The 21,358-nt window shown below is 37.8% G+C and overlaps 1 protein-coding gene across 1 annotated transcript in view; it reads right to left on the reverse strand.

The window, feature by feature from the left end:
- KCNH8 (potassium voltage-gated channel subfamily H member 8) overlaps nucleotides 1–21,358 on the reverse strand; it is a 391,062-nt gene that overhangs the window by 128,057 nt on the left and 241,647 nt on the right. The window contains exons 6-7 of the mRNA XM_072651223.1: nucleotides 11,011–11,168; nucleotides 3,043–3,250 (exon numbers count right to left, since the gene is read on the reverse strand). Coding sequence (XP_072507324.1) covers nucleotides 3,043–3,250; nucleotides 11,011–11,168 — 366 coding nt within the window. The remainder of the gene's footprint in view (nucleotides 1–3,042; nucleotides 3,251–11,010; nucleotides 11,169–21,358) is intronic.

The raw sequence follows: 21,358 nt of genomic DNA on the forward strand, positions 1-21,358 counted from the left end.
ACTTACCAGCTGGGTGACTCTGAAGGAGTTACTTAGCCTTAGTTTGCCTCAGTTTCCTCAACTGCAAAATGAGGATAATGACAACACCTACCTCCCAGAGTTGTTGTAAGGATCAAACTGGAAAATATTTGTACAAGTACTTAATGTAGTACCTGGCATATAGTAGGTGCTTAATAAATGCTTGTTTCCTTCCCAGGGCTGTTGTAAAGTTCAGCTGACGTAACAAATATAAAGGATTTTATATACCTTAAAACCCTGTATAAATGCTCACTATCATTAATATAGAATTGTAAAATGAACTATGCCTAACAAAAATTTAGAATTTTATATAAAATCTTTTTGTCTTGTATAGAGGAATATTTATCTTGATAATGATGGCTAAGTTTATAATAAAAGAGGAAATAAAAACATGATTTTGGTTAATGTTAAGAATCTCCCGGGCTCTAGAATCCCCAGCTTCTTTCAAAACAGAGCTTCCATATTGCCTCCTACAAGAAGCCTTCCAACCTTTCCCTATGCCTCCCTCCCTGTGAATTAACACACTTTATCTTGAGATACATTTTATCGTTTTACTTTATGTATGTCAAGTATCATTGCCCCTATAGTAGAATGGATATTCCATGAGGGTAGGAACCCTTTGACTTAGTCATTTTCTCACAGGATGGTACTTTTTATATAGCAGATCTTTATTAAATGTTTATTTCATTTCACAGATAAGGAAATTGTGGTCCAGATGACTTTACATTCCTGATGTTACATAAGAAGTATCAACCAGGCACAAAGCAAATGATTTTTTAAGGGCAAAGTCCTGAACTTATAATGATTTCCCCAAACTACAATTTATCTGAGCATGTGCATTTCTTTCTGTAGCTCCAACAGGGATATGGCACTTACCAGAATTCATACTAGGAAGCTCATTCCCCTAAAATTGCTACCTATAGGTTGCCCATTTATTCTAGAACTATTGTTCATCCTTTGTTTTGGAGAGGACCAATGGCATTGCAAGTGACATCTTGACTTGAGCTTGAATTGGATTTGTGAGGCAGAGCTGCCAAAGTCATCAGGCTCACTCTCTCTTCCTGAGTCATTGAAATCCAGTGGCAAGAAAAAAAAAATTATGACTAGCAGTGGACTGGGATGCACTGGATGACCTTGGCATCTTCTATATCTAACCAAGCTCTGAGCATTCCACAGCACCTGCTTCAGCATCCTTCACGCAGCCAGAACAAATTGTTCTTATCTGCCCGTTCAGCCAGAGTAAGTCTTCACATGCTTGGGGTAGATATTCCCCTAATGCACCCAGTGGGTTTGAATTCTGTTGGTTACTCTCAGGCTGATTTAGCCTGTTGGCCAAGAAGGTTCTATCTGGGTGTAGCCACTGCTGCACATGCTACAGCTTTTTGAAGCCACAGAGGTGAGACTTGGGTCAAGGTGGACACAAAAAGTGGATAAGTAGGCCAGCAAGCCCTCACACCAGACTTGCTAACCCTTCCTGAACATCCCCAAAACCCCACACAATAACGTTAATGTCACTTCCATCTTTTCTAAAATATACTTACTGCTTTTATGAGTGCCAATACAAATAAATTCTGCACCAAATACCTGGTATGAAATGAGGAGAATTTCCTAAATTAAGGACCCCATCTGCTCCCTCATAGTTTGGTACCTCTGAGGATGTCTAAGTTCTCTTTGTAATTGTGAGATTGCTTTTTAGCAATAGGAGGTTGAGAAGGCTCACAAAGAATCTTCTTTTTGATGGAGAAATGGATGTTCTTTTTAAAATAGCAGCATTTTTATTTTCCATTAGAGTCTTACTCAATGAGAAGTCTTTTTTATCTTCCACTAGAAGTTTACCCAGAGAACATGGTGTTTCAGAAAGAGCCCTGAACTTCCAGTGATAAAGTCTGACTCTGGCAACTTACTAGCTCTGTGACCTTGGACTTAATCCTTTGAAACTCTGTTTCTTAGCTATATAAACTTAGCTTCCGTTTTTTATCTGCAAAATGGGTATGAATATCTTAGGTTCCATGCTTTGCCAAGTTATTGTGAGGGAAGGTTTTGTAAATCAAAAAGTACCACATAAAGATGCTTTTATTTTTATTGCCTTTAAAATAGGCATAATGATGTATGAACTGATGACCTCCTGGTTATTATATAAGTCAAATGACTTACTAGCTGTGTGACCCTGGGCAAGTAACTTCATTTCTATTTGCCTCAGTTTCTTTGGGAGAATACAAGCACTTACCTCACAGGGTTGTTGAACAACAAAATAAGATATCTGTAAAGCAGTTAGGATAGCACCTGTCACATAGTAGGTGCTTAAATGCTTCTTCCCTTGTCCTTGTTCCTACCCTCCTGCTTTCCAGCCCCTGCACATGATTCAATAAATCCATGGTCATAAGATGGGCAAAACATGTCTCTACAGGCTTGTTTGTTACAGTATGAGATAACCCTTAAAAGATATGCCTTGGACACGTGTAACATTGGGCATGAAAGTTTTAGGAACCACAGCTGCAAATGTGCAAGTTTCTAATAATTCCACTAATTCTCAAAACTCCAAACTGGGGCTTTCATCTCCTTGTTTCTTCCATTTAAATTACAAAGAAAAAAGAGTAACCCTTTCCCTTGGCTGTTTGGCAGACAGATCTTATCTGTCACTTCTTTGTGACTGACTGAAATCTTTAGAATGGTTGACAAGAGGCTTGTTGCCTAGATGAGAAACTGGTGCTAGAGCTGCTTCAGGACATACAAAATGGGTGCCACAAGTGAGTGTTTTAGCTCTTTTTCAAAGACAATATTAATTTCCAATTGTTGCTTTGACTAGAAGGAATTTTCTCTATTCTTCAGTAAGATAATGAGATGTTCCATGAATTTCTTTGAGGAGAAATGCTATATCACAGATAAAAGAGAAAATGAAAAATGAAATAAGTTGGGGGACATTTCCCCACTCCTCCATCATCTGCTGAGAGGTCCAGGCTACCTCAGTTTGACACTCAGAAATCAAACAGAACAACAGAAGACACGGCAAGCGTAGACCCTTACCAACTTCCCAAGACAGAAGGCTGTTCTCTTCCCTCTCCATTTTTCCAATGACGTACCAGATGCACGCCATCCAGTGTGCGAGCAAGGCAAACATGGACATCAGCAGAGTCAGGACAATTGTGCTATGTTGGGAGTAACGATCTAACTTCTGCAGCAGCCGCAGAAGACGCAACAACCGCACCGTCTTCAGCAGGTGGACGAGGGACACCTAGGGCAACAATGAGAAGTCAAACAGATTAGCACCTTTCCAGAGTTCTCCTAAACCTACTAAAGAGAAGGGCACTTGGGCTGAGCATTTAGTTAATTATATAGCATAATAAATACTATTCTATAGGTACTTCTTAAAATCTTCTGGAATACACACATATGTAGGTGCATACACACAAACACACATGTAGCTATGTGAAAGTCCTGTGATTTTATTAGCAAGAAGAATACTTGTATGGGAAGTCTTTCTACCAAAACAGATCAGAACCTCTCTGTGATTCAGTAGATAAGTATTAAAAAAGTGGTCTGAGAAACAGAGAGGTTCAAGGACTTCCCACAGTTAATGCATCAGAGGTAAGATATGAACCCTTGTCTTCTTGATTACAAGCTTAGTATTCTACTCTGAAGATGTCTGTCTCTGTGTCTTTCTTCTGGTGTCTTTGTCTCCCTCTGACTGTTTCTATCTCTATCATCTCCATCTCTTTTTTTCAGTTAATCATGAAAAATTTCTTTACCCCCATCCTTGTATGCCATCAACTTAAGGCCCTTTATCTTTGTGGTTGCCCTCCTCTGGACACTTTAGTTTATCAATATTCTTATTAAACTATAGAGCCCAGAACTGAATGCAACATTCAAAACGGTTTCTAACAAGGTCAGAGGATAGTTGCATATCACCTCCCAGTTTCCAGATGCTATGCTCTCCTCCTACTGGAGGGGGGTGCTATTTTGTTTTTTGCTACTCTATCACATTGTTGTGTCATATGGGCCTTGCAGTCTTCTAAGACCCCTGGATTCTTTTCAGAACTACTGATTTCTATGCATACTTCCCATATTATTCAGGGTATCCCAAAAGTTTCAGTGTGGTTTTAGGTTTCCAATAGCTTAACCAACTGTAAGATTTTTGGAACACATTTTTGACAAAATGTAAGACTTTTTTTCATCACTCTTGAAATACGTCTACATAGAGATGGGTCCACTGAAGTACTGCTGTATGTGTGGATAAGATTACATATGGATATTAAGTACTGTAATTTTAATACTTTAGGATTTCAGGGTCACAATACTAGAGGAATCCCCAAAATGTTTCAAGGGAAAAATCAGAGATACCGTGATGCTGGCAAGAAACCAACTAGAAGAAACAAACACACACATACATACATATGCCTATACATACATACATAATAAGCACACATATATATGTACATGCTACCACTGGAAAAATATTGGATTTACAAGTCACACCCTGCCCAGATCAAGGACCAGTTCTGCTAGTCATTACTTATATGACCTAGAGAAAGTTGTTATATTCACTGAATCTATTAAAGGTGGTGGCTGGGCAGATGATCTCAAAGACTCTTTTCAAATTTAAGTCCTACGGTCCTAAAAGTAATGTCCAGTTCTTATGATATGAATATGGCTTTCATGATTTCCACAATATATGAATCACTCCTGCTCATGTTTTACTGTTGCAGCTTCAAGCTGTCTTTATAGTTTTCCCTCTTCTTGTGTTTTCCCAAAGTGGGAATGGAGTGCCTCAGTGAGTAGGAAGTTCCCCTCCACTGGACATGTTTGAGCAGAGGATGGCCGCCCACTTGTCAGGTATATTGCAGTGAGGATCCCTTTGGAGAACTGGGTTGGACCAGTAAGCCTTTGAGTTCACCCTTGTGATTATGTTTAGAGTTTTTGTACATAGATTCTCATCGAAAACACCAATAATCACTTGACAAACCTTTAGTAATGAAAATACAAAGAAATCAAATGAAGAAGTATGAATGAGATTTTTCTTGTGACCTCCACCTTCTCTCGTATTATGGGAGGTATTCTTTCTATGTGTAGGTTGGACTAAATAGTCTCTAAAATAGTTTGTAACTCTCAACTCTTGTGATTATTGCTTGACTTAGAGCATATTGAAAATTCTTACATATAAACAATTATGGAAACCAACTGACAAAAGATTAGCCAATGAGCATTTGTTAATCAGAATGCAAGGAAATCAGATGCAAAAGAATGAACGAAATTTCTCTTGTGTTCCCTAACCTTCTTTCATCTCTCTAGGTTACAAATATACCACCAGTGTTTTTTTCTCATCATAGTACCCTGCCTAATAAACCTCTTTTTTTCCTTTTAATTTCAGTGCCTTCATCCATGGTTAAAACTAACACTATTATTTTTAAAGGCTTTTATGCACCCACAATGTGCTGGAAGCTATATATAATGCTCCTTTGGTCCTTGACTTCAAGGAGTATTCATTCCAAAATAGATCAGACAGATACAATATCAGCAACATATAGATAAGTATAAGAGAGGTTGTTTACAAAATTTTCCTTTATTATTAGCTTTTTTCATTTTCTTTTATTTTGGAGCAGGAAAGATAGAAATGATTTTGACATATAAAAATAAAGAAAATAAGCTCATACCCCTAAGAAATTTTCCAGCAATTTGGGGAATCAATGTATAGGGCATAATGTCAAATATACTAATGAATTTTGTCTACATGGGGACACAGGTAAAAGCTTTTGAAAAACATCAAAAGGACTCTGGGATTACAGGTTCAGAGATAAAGTTACTTTAGAAATCTTTGAGCTCAGTCCTCACATTTTACAAATGAGAAATTTCAGACTAATAAAGAACTTTTCCAAGGACACATTATAGTAGTAGATCAAAGATTAGGAACCAGATACAATTTGATCAATCAATAAATGACCTATCGGTGAGCTGTTACAATAGCAGGAAATATATATGTACTAAATGGTTCTTGAAAATGTTGAAAAGGCCTTAAAAAAGAGAAATTTCCAATGCTTCAGCATGTTCTAGGAAGGCTCTCTCTAGATCCAGAAATGATATTTTTCAGAAAGTCTTGGGCCTAGACCAATGGCAGCATTAGTTACATAGCACCATTTAACACCCACATGAAGCTTGTCTCTACCAAGACAGATATTGTTCTAGAAAAAGTCCAGTAATCTTCAGCGTTACCATTCAGCACCTGGAATGTATTGTCCATCATGACCTTTGTCATTTTGGTCTCAGACTTTCTCAGAAGGAGAATAATGCAATGAAAAATGCAATGAAAAGAGTGTCATGCCCACCAGAAGTCTAGGGTTCAAGTAAGGAACTCCTACTACGAAAAATCCCTCAAGTGATGCACAGTGGCATTTGTAACTTCCAGTCTTAGGTTCCTGTGTGATCAGTGGTTAAGTGATTTACCTATGATCACAAGGCTTGTCCATGTCAGAGAGGGGACTTGGATTCAGATTTAACTAATTGTATGTCTAGCTACAATGCCATGTTGCCAATAACAGCAATGATGACTACCATGATGATATCAACAAAAACAACTGGCATTTACATAACACTTAGAAATTTGCAAATTGATTGACACATAATATCTCATTTTAGCCTCAGCCATCCAGTGACATCAGGAATTCAGGTTGTAGCTTCTCCATTTTACAACTAAGGAAACTGAGGTTTAGAGAGATTAAAAGGATATTTTTTCTTTGTATTTGTTTCTCCAGTGCATGCTCATAGTGCCTGGTACACAGTTGATGCTTAATAAATACTTGTTGATTGATGGATTGATTTGTCCAGTGTCACATCACTAGTTAAATGTAGACAGGAGGTGTTGAGCCTGAGTCTTCTTGACTCCAGTCCAAAAGTCTATTAAGGAACTGAATTTATTTTGTGTCTCTTAATATTTCCTAAGCAACATTCTTTTTTCCCCTCAGAATCATATATTTCCTTTGAATGTCTTTTGAATTTCTTTGCAAAGCCCTGTCTTAAGTCATTACTTTCTTCATTCTGGCACACTTATCTAGTTAATTTCCATATTCAAAAGCCCTTAAAAAAAAGTCTAACAATTTCATGTCCCATTGTTTGATATCACCCACTGGATGATATCCAGAGTCTTTCCCAGCTGAGTTAGAAACCTCTTTAGAATATGTTGACAATCTTTATTCCTGAACTATAAAAAAATCCTATCAAATGGGCAACTGACAAATATTCAAACTGAAGATGACTGCTCAGTATTCTGGACTGAGCTGCTGAGCTCATTCCAAATCGAACAATGACTACTCTGATCATTTTATTTAATAGTGGAAAAATGCCAATAAAGACTCTAGAGAGAAGCATTTCCATGTGGGGGCTGTTAACTGACTGTAAAAAAGTATCCCATTTGAAGTTATACCAAATCATTTTTACATACTAATAAAGTACACGTCGACAAAGACAGCAAGAAAATGTATCAACCATCCGAAAACATATTTGTGCTTCTCCAGACAACTTAGTGGTGGTAATAGCTAGCATTTATACATCACTTTCAGGTTTGCAAAGCACTTTACAAATATATCTCATTCTATCCTCACAACAACCCTATGATTATTTTACAGATAAGGAAACCAAGGCATACAGCAGTTAAGTGACTTGTCCAGGGTCACATAGTTAATAATGCCTGAGGCCACATTTGAACTCAGATCTTTCTGACTCCAAGTCTAGTACTCTATCCAGAGTGCTAGCTATTTGCTGATGGTGGTAAGGCAACATTTGGGAGATTGGTAAGAATTGATACACACCAGACTTGGAGTCCAGAAAGTCATTTTAAATCCTTCTTCAAATACTCATTAGCTGTATATTCTGGGCAAATCACTTAACCTCAAGCCTCCACTTCACTTTCTACAAAAAGGGTTGAATTATAGCACCTAACCCACCATCATTCTGAGAATTATATGATAACATATATAAAGTGCCTTATAAAGCAAAAGCTAGCTGGCTATTATTAAGAAAAGTAAGCACAGGGACTATAATAATGAAAATGAAAAGCACATTAAGAGAAATGATGGAAGGAAGAAAAGAAGGAAAGAAATAGTCATTTATGCGGCACCTACTAAGTGCCAGGGACTGTGCTAAATGATTTCCAAATATCATCTCATTTGATCCTCACAAGAACCCTGGGTCAGAGGTATTCTTATTACCCTCATTTTATCATTGTGGAAACTGAGGTAAACAGAGGTTAAGTGACTTACCAAGTAACTAGGAAGTGCCTGAGGCAAGATTTAAATTCAGATCTCCCTGGCTTCAGGCCCAGAACTCCATCCATGGCATGAGTGCTAAGTAATTGCAGAGACCAATGCGGGTCCTGGGGAAAAAGGTAATGAAATGCCTCTCCCTCTACTTAGTAAAGAGGCGAAGATGTATGGGGGCCGAAGAAGTCTAATGTTTAATGTTTTACTTTGTTGTAAGGGAGGGAAGGTTCAGTTTAGGAGTAGAAGAGATGAGATTTGTGGAAATGATGATCATGTAAAAACAAAAGGTATCAATAAAATTTATTCTGTGCTATGCAGTTATAACAATTAGGGTTCATCTTAGGGAAATGAGAAAATGCTTTTTCCTTGAGGAGATGGAGGGCTATAGATGTTGAAAACTGTATATGTTACCAGATTCTGATGATATTGGTCAGTAGGATTGCTTTTTTCATTCTCCCCTTCTTTATTTTTTTTTAATCTTTGCTATGAGAGTGATAGGGGAGAAGGGATATACTTAGCAATGATAGTGAATAAACAACAAAATGCATTAAACTTTTTTAAAAGGAAAAAGAGAAAGCATTAAAATTTTAAAAGATAAAAACAAAACCCTTTAAACTATTAATACAACTTTGATGAATATTGTACTTAATTTCTTTCTGGGAAGGGGACAAGAATGAAGTTCAGAGAGTAGAGAGATGCCGGGAAAAGGATGAAGAAGAAATATCTTATAGAAAAATGCAATTGCCAGGACATTCTCAAGTCTTATATGCTCATCAGGCAGCTTAAGCTTCTGCCCCTGTTACCCTTTCCACAAAAATTCCTTTCTCTTTCCCCTTCTATGTTCCTTCAGCTGGAAGGGCCAAACAGTCATTGAATGAATAACAAGATGTCAGAGATAAGATGAAAAGTCACCCAAGCAGGTTCAGCTGATAGTCAGCCACAGCCCTAGAGAGAGAAGGGATGCATTTCTACCAACAAGGACCTTGGATGGAGTGAGATTTTCTCAGTGTGTAATTTGCTCCCTGAGAAGAGGTTCAGTTCTTTTGGAAGACATTTATTCCTTTAGGATTTGGGCAGAGTGAGGTAAAGTGCCCCAAAGGCCTTAAGATTTTCTTCTGATAGCATTTGACTTGGCATGTAGTACTTTTCATGAGCTGCTTCCAGCTCCCTTTTCTAGACTTGCTGCACGTCACTCCTTTTTACAGAGTTCCAACCAAATTAACATCAGTTTATTCCCTAAAGTTGCCATTCAATCTCCCACCTCTGAGCCTTTGTATAGGCTGTTCTGCATGCTTAAAATGCACTCCCACAGTCTTAACCTTAGAAACCACTTAGAATCCTTAGCTTTCTTCAAGGTTTACCTGAGGTACCATTTCACTGAGAAGTCTTTCTGATTATGTCTAGTTATTTAGTGTTCTCTCGCTCCTCAAATTATCTGTTTTCTTCATTGTGTACATCAACCAATCAACAAACAAGCATTTATTATGTATCTACTACGGGTGCGGCTCTGTGCTAGGCACTGGTGATAAAAACAAATCAAAGGAGAATAGCCTCTGCACTCAAGGATCTTATCTTCTATCTGTAATTTAAAAAATCCTTACTCTTTATTCTGAATTAAACTTCCATTCAAGTTTGTTATATTTAGGTAAAAAGATTTGGAAAAATTGTAGTGCTCTCCTGCCTTCTTCCCAGGAGGATGTAAGCTTTTTAAGGGTATGGACAGTTTTTGTCTATCTTTATATTTTCAGAGCCAGGCACAGTACCTTGTACAGAGTAGGTTTTAATCCTTCTTGTTAGATCAAACATCACTTAATCTTGCCTCCTCAGAGATTTCCATTTTTATAAGGAAGCACCTTAATCATTTGCAATGATAAGAATGGCATTGCTAACCTTATAGGGTTGCTATGAGGTTAGACCATTGCAAACCATCAAACTTTATATCAGTGTGAGTTGTTTTTATTTTTGTTGTCATTTGTTTGAAAGTCTAACTACTAAGTAACTACTAACCTCATAGGATTGCTGTGAGGGGATATCATTGCAAACCATCGGACTTTATATTAATGTAAGTTCTTCTCATTCCTGTTTGAAAGTCCACTTGTCACACTGCATATTTTGTTAAAATCAAATTAAGATTTCTCCTTGAGACCAGGGATTGTTTCATCTTTTGGATTTGTTTCTCCAGCCCTCAGTCTAATGCCTGGCACATTACAAAAAGTGTTTTATAAATGCTTATTCACTGACGTAGATCAAAATGACAACGTTTGGTGTATGAATTGATCCATGGATCCCTTGCAGTGACTCAGGTTAGCCACTCACACATAGTTCACATGATAATGACTAACATAGCACATTAAATTCTGCGACTCAGCTCATGTGTTAGAGCTAGAAGGGGCTTTGAAGATCATTGCAAATGATTACGAAGTTGATGAAATAGACAAGGTGACATGATTTGACTTGCTAGAGGTCACATGGATAAAAGGAAGAGCTGGGTTTCAAACCTAGTTCACTCACTTCAAATTTAGCACTTCCCACTGTAATAAATGTCACCTTTCCTTCTCCACTGAGAGACAGAATGGAGCTTCCAGGAGAGCTGGGGGTACAGTATCTACTTTGTTTGTATCTGACACTTGGATATTTTCATTCATAAGGGTACATAAGGGTTTCTTCATACCCACTGTACCTTGGATATGAAATATGAAAATGAAGAGCCACAGACAAGCACATGGTAGGAGTGCAGTTCACTTACCACAGTGACATTAAAAGCATAGAGGAGGTCAAAGGGCAATGCAGCAATCAGGTCAATGATGAACCATGTCGTGACATAGTGGATACAAATGGATCTTGCTTCAAATATCACTTGTCCAGATTTGCTGACGTAGGTTGTTCGGAAATTTAAAATAATATCTGGTTTGTGAAGAAAGGAAAGAAAAACACAGAAAGAACTGAAGAGACATGGGACAACTCATTCTTAGCTCTAGGAGGGATCTTAGAAATCTTGTGATAAAACCCCATTTTATGGATGAGGAAACCTACGTCCAGAAAAGTAAAATGACTTGTCCAAAGCCACATAGTAAGTAAATCACTGGCAAAGAGGGGACAGTAACCAAGGTCTTTTAACTGCTAATCAGTGTTCCTTTTGCTATATCACTTTGCTTTCCATGTCCTTTTTCTAATGTATTGTGCTCATCCATTAATGCAAATAAAGTGTCTGTTCTGCATAATGCACTGTCCATGGTCCTGAAGTCTCTTTCACTGATGGGAATATTTTATGCAAGGAATACTTTGGTTACCAAATTCTTCTCATGCTAATTTCAAGGTGAATCTGAACCTTCTTTTCTTGGATGAAATGAACACTTTTAGTAGCAAGTGAATAGACATTTCTGAGATTTGTTACTTTGGTTTCTAGGTGGCTTAAAAACAAATCACAAAGTACAAGTTTCTCCTTACCCTTTTGACAGTCAATAAACATATATTAAATGCCAACTATGTGCCAGGCACAGTGTTAAGCACTGCAGATACAAAGAAAAGTAAAAGACAGCTTGTGCCCTCAAGGAGCTGACAGGATATGGGGGAGACAACATGCATACAATTCTGAATATAAAGAAACTGCATAAAGGACAAATTATAGGAAATAATCAATGGAGGGAAGGCTCTCAAATTAAGGGGGATTGGGAAAGGTTTCCTATAGAAGGTAGAATTTTAGTTGGAATTTGAAGAAAGCCAGGAAAGCCAAAAGGAGGAGATGAGGAGGGAAAGCATTCCTAGCATGAGGTATATAGTCAGGAACAATGCCTGGTATTGGGTATCCTGTTCAAGGAAGGGTAAAGAGTCCATTGTCACTGGATACACAGGAAGTTATAAAGTATAAGAAGACTGGAAAAGTGGAGGAGGGCAGATTGTAGAGTTTTGAAAGTCAATTAGAAGATTTTATATTTGATCTTGCTTTAGTATTGAGTCCAGCATGGTTTATTATTTAGGGTAATGGTGAACAAATTCCTTTTCTTCCCTGGGCTTCAGCTTCTTCATTTGTAAAAATGAAAGGGTCAGACTAGATGGTCTCCAACATCACTTCCAGCTCTAAGTTAATAATCTTGTAATCCTTACTAATTGGAGAAATATCAGGAACCAGGGAATTCTTGGAATGATACCACTGACTTCCCACCTTGGGGCCTGTTTGATTTTATTCTTTCTGAAATGGAATGTGATCCCATGAATGAGATGCCAGTTTCATGTGATTGATTTCTTACTTGAGTATCCTTTAAGAAACATATGGCCAAATTAGAGACACTGAAGAACAGGCATGATCCCTGAGATAATGGGAAATAAATATACAGTATTTGAAGATGAGAATAAAATCTGATCATTGGATTAATTACATATGAAGCACTTGTAGAGGATAGAATTCTGAATTGGGAGTTAAAGTATCTGAGTTCCAGTAATAGCTGAACATTGAAAATCCTTGCGACTTTGGGCAAGTCATGTCACCTTTTCGGTCTCAGGTTCCTTCTCTGGAAGAGGTTGGCCTAGATGATTTGTAATATACAGCCAACTCCAATCTTATCAAATTTTGGTCCTAATTTCAGATAATTTTGATAATTACTGAAAAAAATAGATCTCTCCAAAGAACAGAAAGTTAAGAATTTGTTGATATACTCATCTTGCATCAACATTCACACTGTACATAGTGCAGACTTAGATCAACAAAAGCAATAGAAAAATCACTAAATCCAAAAAAGTATCATCTTTTTATTTGCATGGTTTCAGCACTCTTATTTTCCTCTTTAATCTTCATAGTGACTTTGTAAGGTCAATCACAGTTCACAGAATTTAAAAGAAGTAACTTTAGAGATTAACTATTCTAATGCTACTGTTTTACTGATGACAAAACTGAGGCCTAGCAAGGGGAAATAAGTTGTCTAAACTCACAATCTAATGAGGGATCCTAAACCCAGTTATCCCAACTCCTAGTTCAAGACTTTGGCCACAGCTGTAGGGCAAGCATCATTACCACCATACTGGATGAGTCTTTATTGCTATGCTGAGCAAAGAATTGTAGGAATAAGGGCTGAACCTGTGGTTTCATAGGTATGAGGAACTGTTGGGGTAAGGAACTCCCTTTACTAACACAGGTTGGCCTCCTCTCTTCAATTTATGTTTTTATAGAACTTCAATTCTTAGAGATTTTTAGAACAATGAGACATTAAATGACTTGCCCAGGGCCACATAGTCAGTATGGGAATGACTTGAACTCATGTTTTCTTGTCTTTTGAGACTAGTTCTCAATTCCTTTCAAATTGGGAAGCTTGTCTAAGATCACATTGCTGTCCAAACAAGGGCTAACCCCAGGTTTTCTCCCTTCTGATACTGCAGTGGTTCCATTTGTCATAACAACTTTCTATGACTCAGGTAAGACAGGTTCAGGTCTGTTAAGTAAAATCCCATGTCAGAAGTGAAGATAAAGTCTTCTGGCCCATCTATTATGTATTATATTTTTTGTAATTAAAATGGAAGTTTGAATTAGCCACTCATTTTCCTAAGAAGCCAATTTCCAGAATCCTCCATTGTTAGTATCCTATACTGAGAAACCAAAAACTTGAAGAAAAAAAAAACTCAAGGGATTTTCTCCCCACTATGTAGAAACATGGAGATGGCAAAGCATAGATTCTTCTTCAGACTATCTAGCAGATAGGAGTAGGGAATAAGGAGAGAGATCATCCAGCTTCTTGGTTCACATAGAAACCCTTCATTACTTTCAATTTTAGGACTTGTGTCAAATTGCTTCATGCTGAAACATAGTTAGGTAGTGTGATGATAGTTCACTGGACCTGGAGTCAGGAAGCCCTGAGTTCAAATCTGGCCTCAAACACTTATTTAGCTGTGTGACTCTGGGCAAGTCAACTCCATTTGCTTCAGTTTCCTCATCTGTGAAATGAACTGAAAAAAGAAAATGACAAACTGCTCCAGTATCTTTGCCAAGAAACCCCCCAAAGGGTGACAAAGAGTCAGATACAACTGAAAACAAACAAAAAAGCTGAAAGGTAAGATGCACTATAGTTTCCTATTGTAAAGAATCCTCAATTTAATGATTCACTTACTCTTGTGTGAAACAGAAGCCCTACCCAGGCAATTAAATCTTGATTTGGGAGAGAGAAAATCTCTGTTGTAAGTAATCTACACATCTCAAATGACACTAATTTTCACAAAACAGGGTGGAGAACTGTCCACAATGTTATATTACAATTTGATCTTTTGAATAAATCAGAGTTTTGGGATCGGAAGAAGCTTCATTTTTTTTTTTTTTTTTGCTGCTCTCTTTCTGCTCAGATGCAAAAGGAGGGGATTTATCTCACTTTTGTTTTATAAGTGACCTAATTTCATTAGTACCATCATAGAAATGAATACACTTGGACATGGACATTTTCATTCCTACTGGGTTGTGTGGAGTTGAAATTGTGCTCAAGATAATGAAGCGAAGAAGCACAGCTGGGATGGAAGTAATCTTGATTGGAGGCCACTCACTATTGAAGGCACTCTTAGGCTAAGACTCAAAGTAGGACAGATCCCAAAAGAATGGAAAAAGTCACAAAAGGTGGAAAAAGAAGACACCAGCAACTAGCACATGTAAGCTCAACAGAGTGAAAGCTCCTTGAGGGCGAGGGCTATTACTTTTTTGCACCTATTTCAGTGACTTGTACATAGTACTTAAGACATATCCACTAACAGTTTATTTGCAAGGCATTGTTCTAAGCTCTTGCATTGATAATGCATTTTTGCTTATTGTTAATGTATTTTTGCTTAAGGGAAGAGCTTTCCCATCCATTAATAGACCCATGTGACCTGCTTAAGTCACATGAATTTGAGTTACATGAAGTCTATGGTGGGAGGAGTTTGCTGAAAGGATAGAGCAGGAAGAGGTAGAGCAAGAGCACAGCTGGGAGGAAGTTAGTCAGAGAGCAGTCGGAACTGAAGGATGTAGGCAAGCAGGCAGCTGACTAGCATGAGTTAGAGAGCTTGTTTGTGATTTTGCTTAAGGGATCTGGTTTGTGGGAAGACCCTAGCACAAGGAAGGCTTGGGGATGGTATTGTCCTCTGCATTGTCATTGTGTATAGATTTTTGTTATTGTGTATAGATTTTTGTTATTATGATGGATTTGACTTTCTGGTGTCTGAATAACTGTTTTGGTTCTGTCTTCCATGTGGAGATTCTGTTGTATTTTGCAATTCAGAATTGTGCTGGGATATTCATGGCCACTGTAGGCACTGTGAATATTGTGTTGGTACTACAGCTCTGAGGATACAAAGTCAATTGCAAAGAATACCTTGTCCTCAAAAAGCCTTCATTTTGAAACAAAAAGACCAACATAATTTTTTTTCCTAAGCTTTAGAATCTCAGAATCTGTGGAATGATGTACAGCTTTGAATTCTGTGGTGCAGAGGATGGAGTGCTGGGTCCGGAGTCAGGAAGACTCATAGTTCTGAATTCAAATCTTGCCTCAGATAGTTACTAGCTGTGGGACCCTGAGCAAATTGCTTAACCTTGTTTGCCTCAGTTTCCTCATCTGTAAAATAAACAGGAGAAGAAATAGGCAAACTACTCCAGTATTTTTGCCAAGAAAACCCCAAATGGGGTCATGAAGAGAACTGCCAAACAACACCAGTAACAACCACAACACCAAAGGCACTTTCAAAATCACATAAGATGCCATCATGGTGATGACCTGAGATTGTTATGTTAAATGGTCTGCTGAGCAAAGGGACAAAGGAAGGTGCTCAACAGGGGTTATGTGTCCAGTGTCATGGAAGATGCTCCATGTGAGGTCCAAATAAAAGATGGCTGTCCTATCGATACTAAGATTTTCACATGTTCCTCTTTGTAGATGACATTTCTCTAATTTACATTGAGCTCTAGCATACTACAAAGTCTCCTCAGAGAAACCAACAGCAATGTGAATGAGATTGACTTAACTATTCACACTAAAGAAACCAAGTGGATGAAAAATATCTATTAGGCAGGTGATGACATGTGTCTGGACAGGCATTGAAATAATTATCAAGATGTATATTACAGGGCACAGCCAAGATGTTGGAGTAGGACAGACTTGCTCTAGTTCTCCACCCATAGCCCATAAAAATACTTGTTTAAAAAATGACTCTAAACAAATTCTAGAGCAGCAAAAGCCACAAAATAACAGAGTGAAACAGATTTCCAGCCCAAGACAGCCTGGAAGGCCTACAAGAAATGTCTGTCACACTGGGAAGAGGTAGGCCAAGCCCAGTGTTGGCCATGCCATACAGACAGGACTGGAGCAGTCTTCAGGGCATGGAATCACAGGCAACTATGTGGTTTCCAAATTTCTCAATCCACAAACACCAAAGATTGCTTCAAAGGTCAGTAAGAAAGCTCTTTCACCTGGGTGACAGGGGAGAGTGGTCTGGCCCTAGCCCTGGCCCCAGAGCAGTGGAAGCCACAGTCATAGCATTAACTTTTGGAGCCATTGGCCCTGGGGGAATCAAATGGCTCATCTGGGTCTCAGTCCTGAGTGGTGGTCCTGGGGTGAAGGGGAGTGCTGGTCTGATGGAACTGGTGGCAGCTGTGGAGAGGGAATCCTACTTACAGTTCCTAGGCAGAAAAGAGTGGTTTTGGTTGCTCACAGACCAGAGTTCAGGACAAGAGAGGAGTTTACTCCTCCAGGAGAGGATCCAGGAGAGATAATTTAAAAATTATTGTTCTACCTGAAAACCATGATTAAAAAAAGAGCCTAGACATCATCTTCCAAGGAATTATCAAGGAAAACTGCCCTGATATTAACAGAGGGTAAGATAGAAATGGAAAGAATTCACTGATCACCTCCTGAAAGAGATCCCAAAAGGAAAACTCCTAGGAATATTGTAACCAAATTCCAGAGTTCCCAGGTTAAGGAGAAAATATTCCAAGCAGATACAAAGAAACAATTCAAATATTGTGGTAATACAATCAGGATAACACAGGACTTTGTAACTTCTACACTAAGGGATCGAAGGGCTTGGAGTATAATATTCTAGATGTCAAAGGAGATAGGATTAAAACCAAGAATCACCTACCCAGAAAAACTGAGTATAATACTTTAGGGGAAAATGGAGTTTAAATGAAACAGAGGACTTTCAAGCATTCTTATTGAAAAGACCAGAGATGAATGGAAAATTTGACTTTCAAATACAGGAATCAAGAGAAACATGAAAAGGTAAAGGGGAAAGAAAAACCTTAAGGAACTCATTAAAGTTGAACTGTTTACATTCCTACATGGAAAGATGTTATTTGTAACTCATGAGACTTTTTACACTCAGAATAGTTACAGGGAATACACACACACACACACACACACATATATATGTATGGGTATGTATATATGTCTACATTATATATGTATAGGTACATATATATATATATATATATATATATATATATATATATATATATATATATATACATGGGTGTATGTGTGTATGTATTTATATACATAGAGGGCACAGGATGAACTGAATATGAAGGGATAATACCTAAACATTAAAATTTACTGTTAAGTGGAATGTACTAGGAGTAGGAGAAAGGGAGAGGTAGAATGTAGCAAATCATCTCACATAAAAGAGGCAAGAAAGAGCTTTTACAATGGAGGGGAAAAGGGGGAGATGAAAGGAAATAAGTGAGCCTTACTCTCATGGAATTTGACTTAAGGAGGGAAGAACACACACTCAATTGGATATGGAAATCTATTTTACCCTGCAGGAAGGCAAGGGGGAAGGGGATAGGAGAGGGAAGATAATAGAAGGGACAGCAAATTGGGGAAAGGGATAATCAGAAGAAAACATTATTGTGGGAAGACAGGTCAAGGGAGAGAATGGAATAAATGGAAGACAGGATAGAACAGATGGAAATGTGGTTAATCTTTCACAATGTAACTATTATGGATGTGTTTTGCATTGTTATACATGTATAACCTATATGGAATTGCTTCTTTTCTCAATGAGGGTGGGTGGGGAGGGAGGAAGGGAGAGAATATGAAACTCAAAGCTTTAATAATGAATGTTAAAAATTGTTTTAGCATGCAACTGGAAAATAAGATATACAGGCAATGGGGCATAGAAATCTATTTTGCCCTACAGGAAAACAGAGGGGAGGGTGATGGAAGAAATGGGGGTGTAATAGAAGGGAGTATAGACTGGAGGAAGGGGTAGATGGGGTGTATGTTGTCCTGGGGTGGGGGTGGGGAGAGATGGGGAGAAAATTTTGAATTCAAATTCTTGTGGAAGTGAATGTTGAGAACTGAAAAATAAATAAATTATGTATCAAAAAAATATGTAGATTCCAGACAAATGCTGTGGCATGATGATGATTTGGACCCAGAAATGAGGAGAATAAAAAAAAAATAGCCTGTATTGCATTTGGGAACTTGTCCAGGACTGCCAATGATCCTAAACTACCTGCCTCTGAAAAGAGCCATCTCCTTGACATATGTTTTCTTGATGAAGATAAGCAATTAAAAACCAAAGCATATCCGCACTGTCAAAAGAACTAAAATTATAAGCAATTCACAAAGTGATGGAAAGGCCTGTGGTAAATATAAGGAGGATTCTGCTTGAGGCCAAATGTAGTCTGTGTGAAAAAAGAAGCAAACTGCAGTAACTATGATATGCATGAATGGTAAATGAGTTAGGTAGGAACGATGCAAGAATTAAAAAAAGCAAAACAACAGGCCACAGTTCTCCCAGTAAATTATTATCTCTTTTACCACAGGATATGAAAGAAAGTCTCTGGCATGCTGGGTTGATCCTTTATTGAAGATTCATGAGGATACATGGACAAAAATTACGCTGGATAGAAGGCAAAGTTGCTTTTAATCAACAAAAAGAAAGGAATCACCTGTTTTTTCCAATGGAATCTCTGATTTTAGGTAAATAAGTTCCAGATAAGTAAATTCCCCCTATCAATATGAATCATATCAATAGCTGTTTTACAACTGATATCTCATTTGATATCTCACAGTATCAGATGAAACAGCTGTAAATTACTTAGCACAGTGCCTGGCACATAGTAAACACTTCATAAAGGATTATTCCCTTCCTCTTTCCCTCTTACAGTCTTCCAAACTTGTTGGTGAGCATGGAGGTGTTACATTACTTGTTTATGATGCCATAGTGTTTCAAGAACAAAACTTGAACCAGGGTCTTTTTCAATCTATGTCTGACTTTCTAACTTATCACGCTGTTCTGTTTAGAGAAGAGCAAGCTTAGAGTGGATATGTTGCTGCCATTAAATATTTGAAAGACTGTCATAGGAAAGAAAGATCAGACTTTTTTGCTTGACCCTAGATCACAGAATGAAGAGAAATAGATGGAAATTGGAGTGGAGTGGCTTGAGACAAGGAAAATCTTTCTAACAATTAAAGCTACCCCAAAGTAGAATGGGCTGCCTCAGGAAGTAGGGTGTTATATCTTATTAAAGGTCTTAAAGAATAAAAACAAACCATGGATCCCCCTCCCCTGGGAATCTTTTCTAGAGAAGCTTCCTACTCATTGAATGAGATATCTTTGAGGTCCCTTTCAACTCTAAGGATTTGTTGATTAGGGAAGTCCCCAATCCAATGCAAGGTAACTCTAGAGCCTCTGAAACTGGATTACTTCATTGCTTCCATTCTCCTTCATTCCCTTGCCCTCTGACTTTCCCTCACTTCCTCTTTTCTCACCTCTTCCTTCACCTTCTGACACGTGGGTCTTGGATAAGGTATTCTGGAGTACAGGGTTGCCACATGTTCTCCATGGAGCTTCTTAAAGTGTTAGATCACAATGGTGTCTGCAACACTACAACTACAGTACATCAAATATAAAGTCACCTTTGTGTGATGATTCTTAGGGCATCTTGCTGTACCCTGGAGGACCTCCTTGGACCACTCTAACAAGTGCTGCTTGTGAGAATACCAGATAAGTGAAGGCTTATTATATATGTACTTCAAAGCCACATTATTAATAGCTCTGAAAATGATAGTAAATTTCATTTTTTCCTGATGTGCTAAATAGCTATTAAAATAGCATTAAAAGGAAGAAAGTAAAATAAATTATTCTACCTTGATACTCTTGAAAGCCCTATAATTAGAAAGTCAAGAAGTATTAAATTTGACAGCCCATTAATTTGCAGAAGATTTTTCTTCTTTTTTTTATTAACTTGCATGCCAGACAGGGAATAATTTTTAAAATCCTATTAGTTTACTCATCAAATATAATAATTTAAAGAGTTGGGCAAGGAGCAAGAAGATGTTTACCAGATAACCATAATTAATATTCTTTTCTTTTGCTATTTCTATAATAATACATGAAACAAATAGTAGGGAGAGTCAGGGTGATACACAAACTATGAATATGCCAGTTGAACACTAGTATCCTGCATATGTACATACATGCATATGTATGCACACACTTGTTACCATTTAGCATGAGAATTTACTGAGCGTGAAACTATCTCAGGTTAGACAGTTGAAGAGAAAGAAACTACTTAATCAGAAGGCCTGGCAAAGTCCTGCGCTCCATCATCCTTGATAGTGAGAGTTGAACTAGACTTGTGATTGAGTTGGTACAGAGAATTCTCAGTGAGGAAATTCCTTCTAATGCAGACCAGCACTTGCTCTCTGATGTAGGGTCTTAGTGAATTGTTAGAGTAATCAAGGAAAGTTGTAAAGTCAGTGGTTGTAGTTATTGATCATAAATATGAGCAGAATGATATATTCATTGCATTCTACCCTCCAACTCACTTCTCTGGCTTGTGGAATTTCTGATGACACCAAGGAGGGAGAGACATTAAAGGCATTTGAAAAGCAAGTGCTTTGACTGGGAAGAGAAAGGGGCTATGGAAGGAACAGGCTGACATAAGGTAGCTTGATAATCAATAAATACTTATTATGAAACTGTGTTTAAGGTATGACTAAGCATTGGGGATATAGAATTCTTTTTAACACACAATCTCTGACCTCAAGGAATTTACATTTAATTTAGGTGACCTTAGGGAAGTCATTTAGCATCCTTAGGTCTCAGTTTCTTAATCTGTAAACAACTGAGTCAGACTAGAT

This window comes from Notamacropus eugenii, chromosome 3, assembly GCF_028372415.1.
Source record: "Notamacropus eugenii isolate mMacEug1 chromosome 3, mMacEug1.pri_v2, whole genome shotgun sequence".
Taxonomy (NCBI): Eukaryota; Metazoa; Chordata; class Mammalia; order Diprotodontia; family Macropodidae; genus Notamacropus; species Notamacropus eugenii.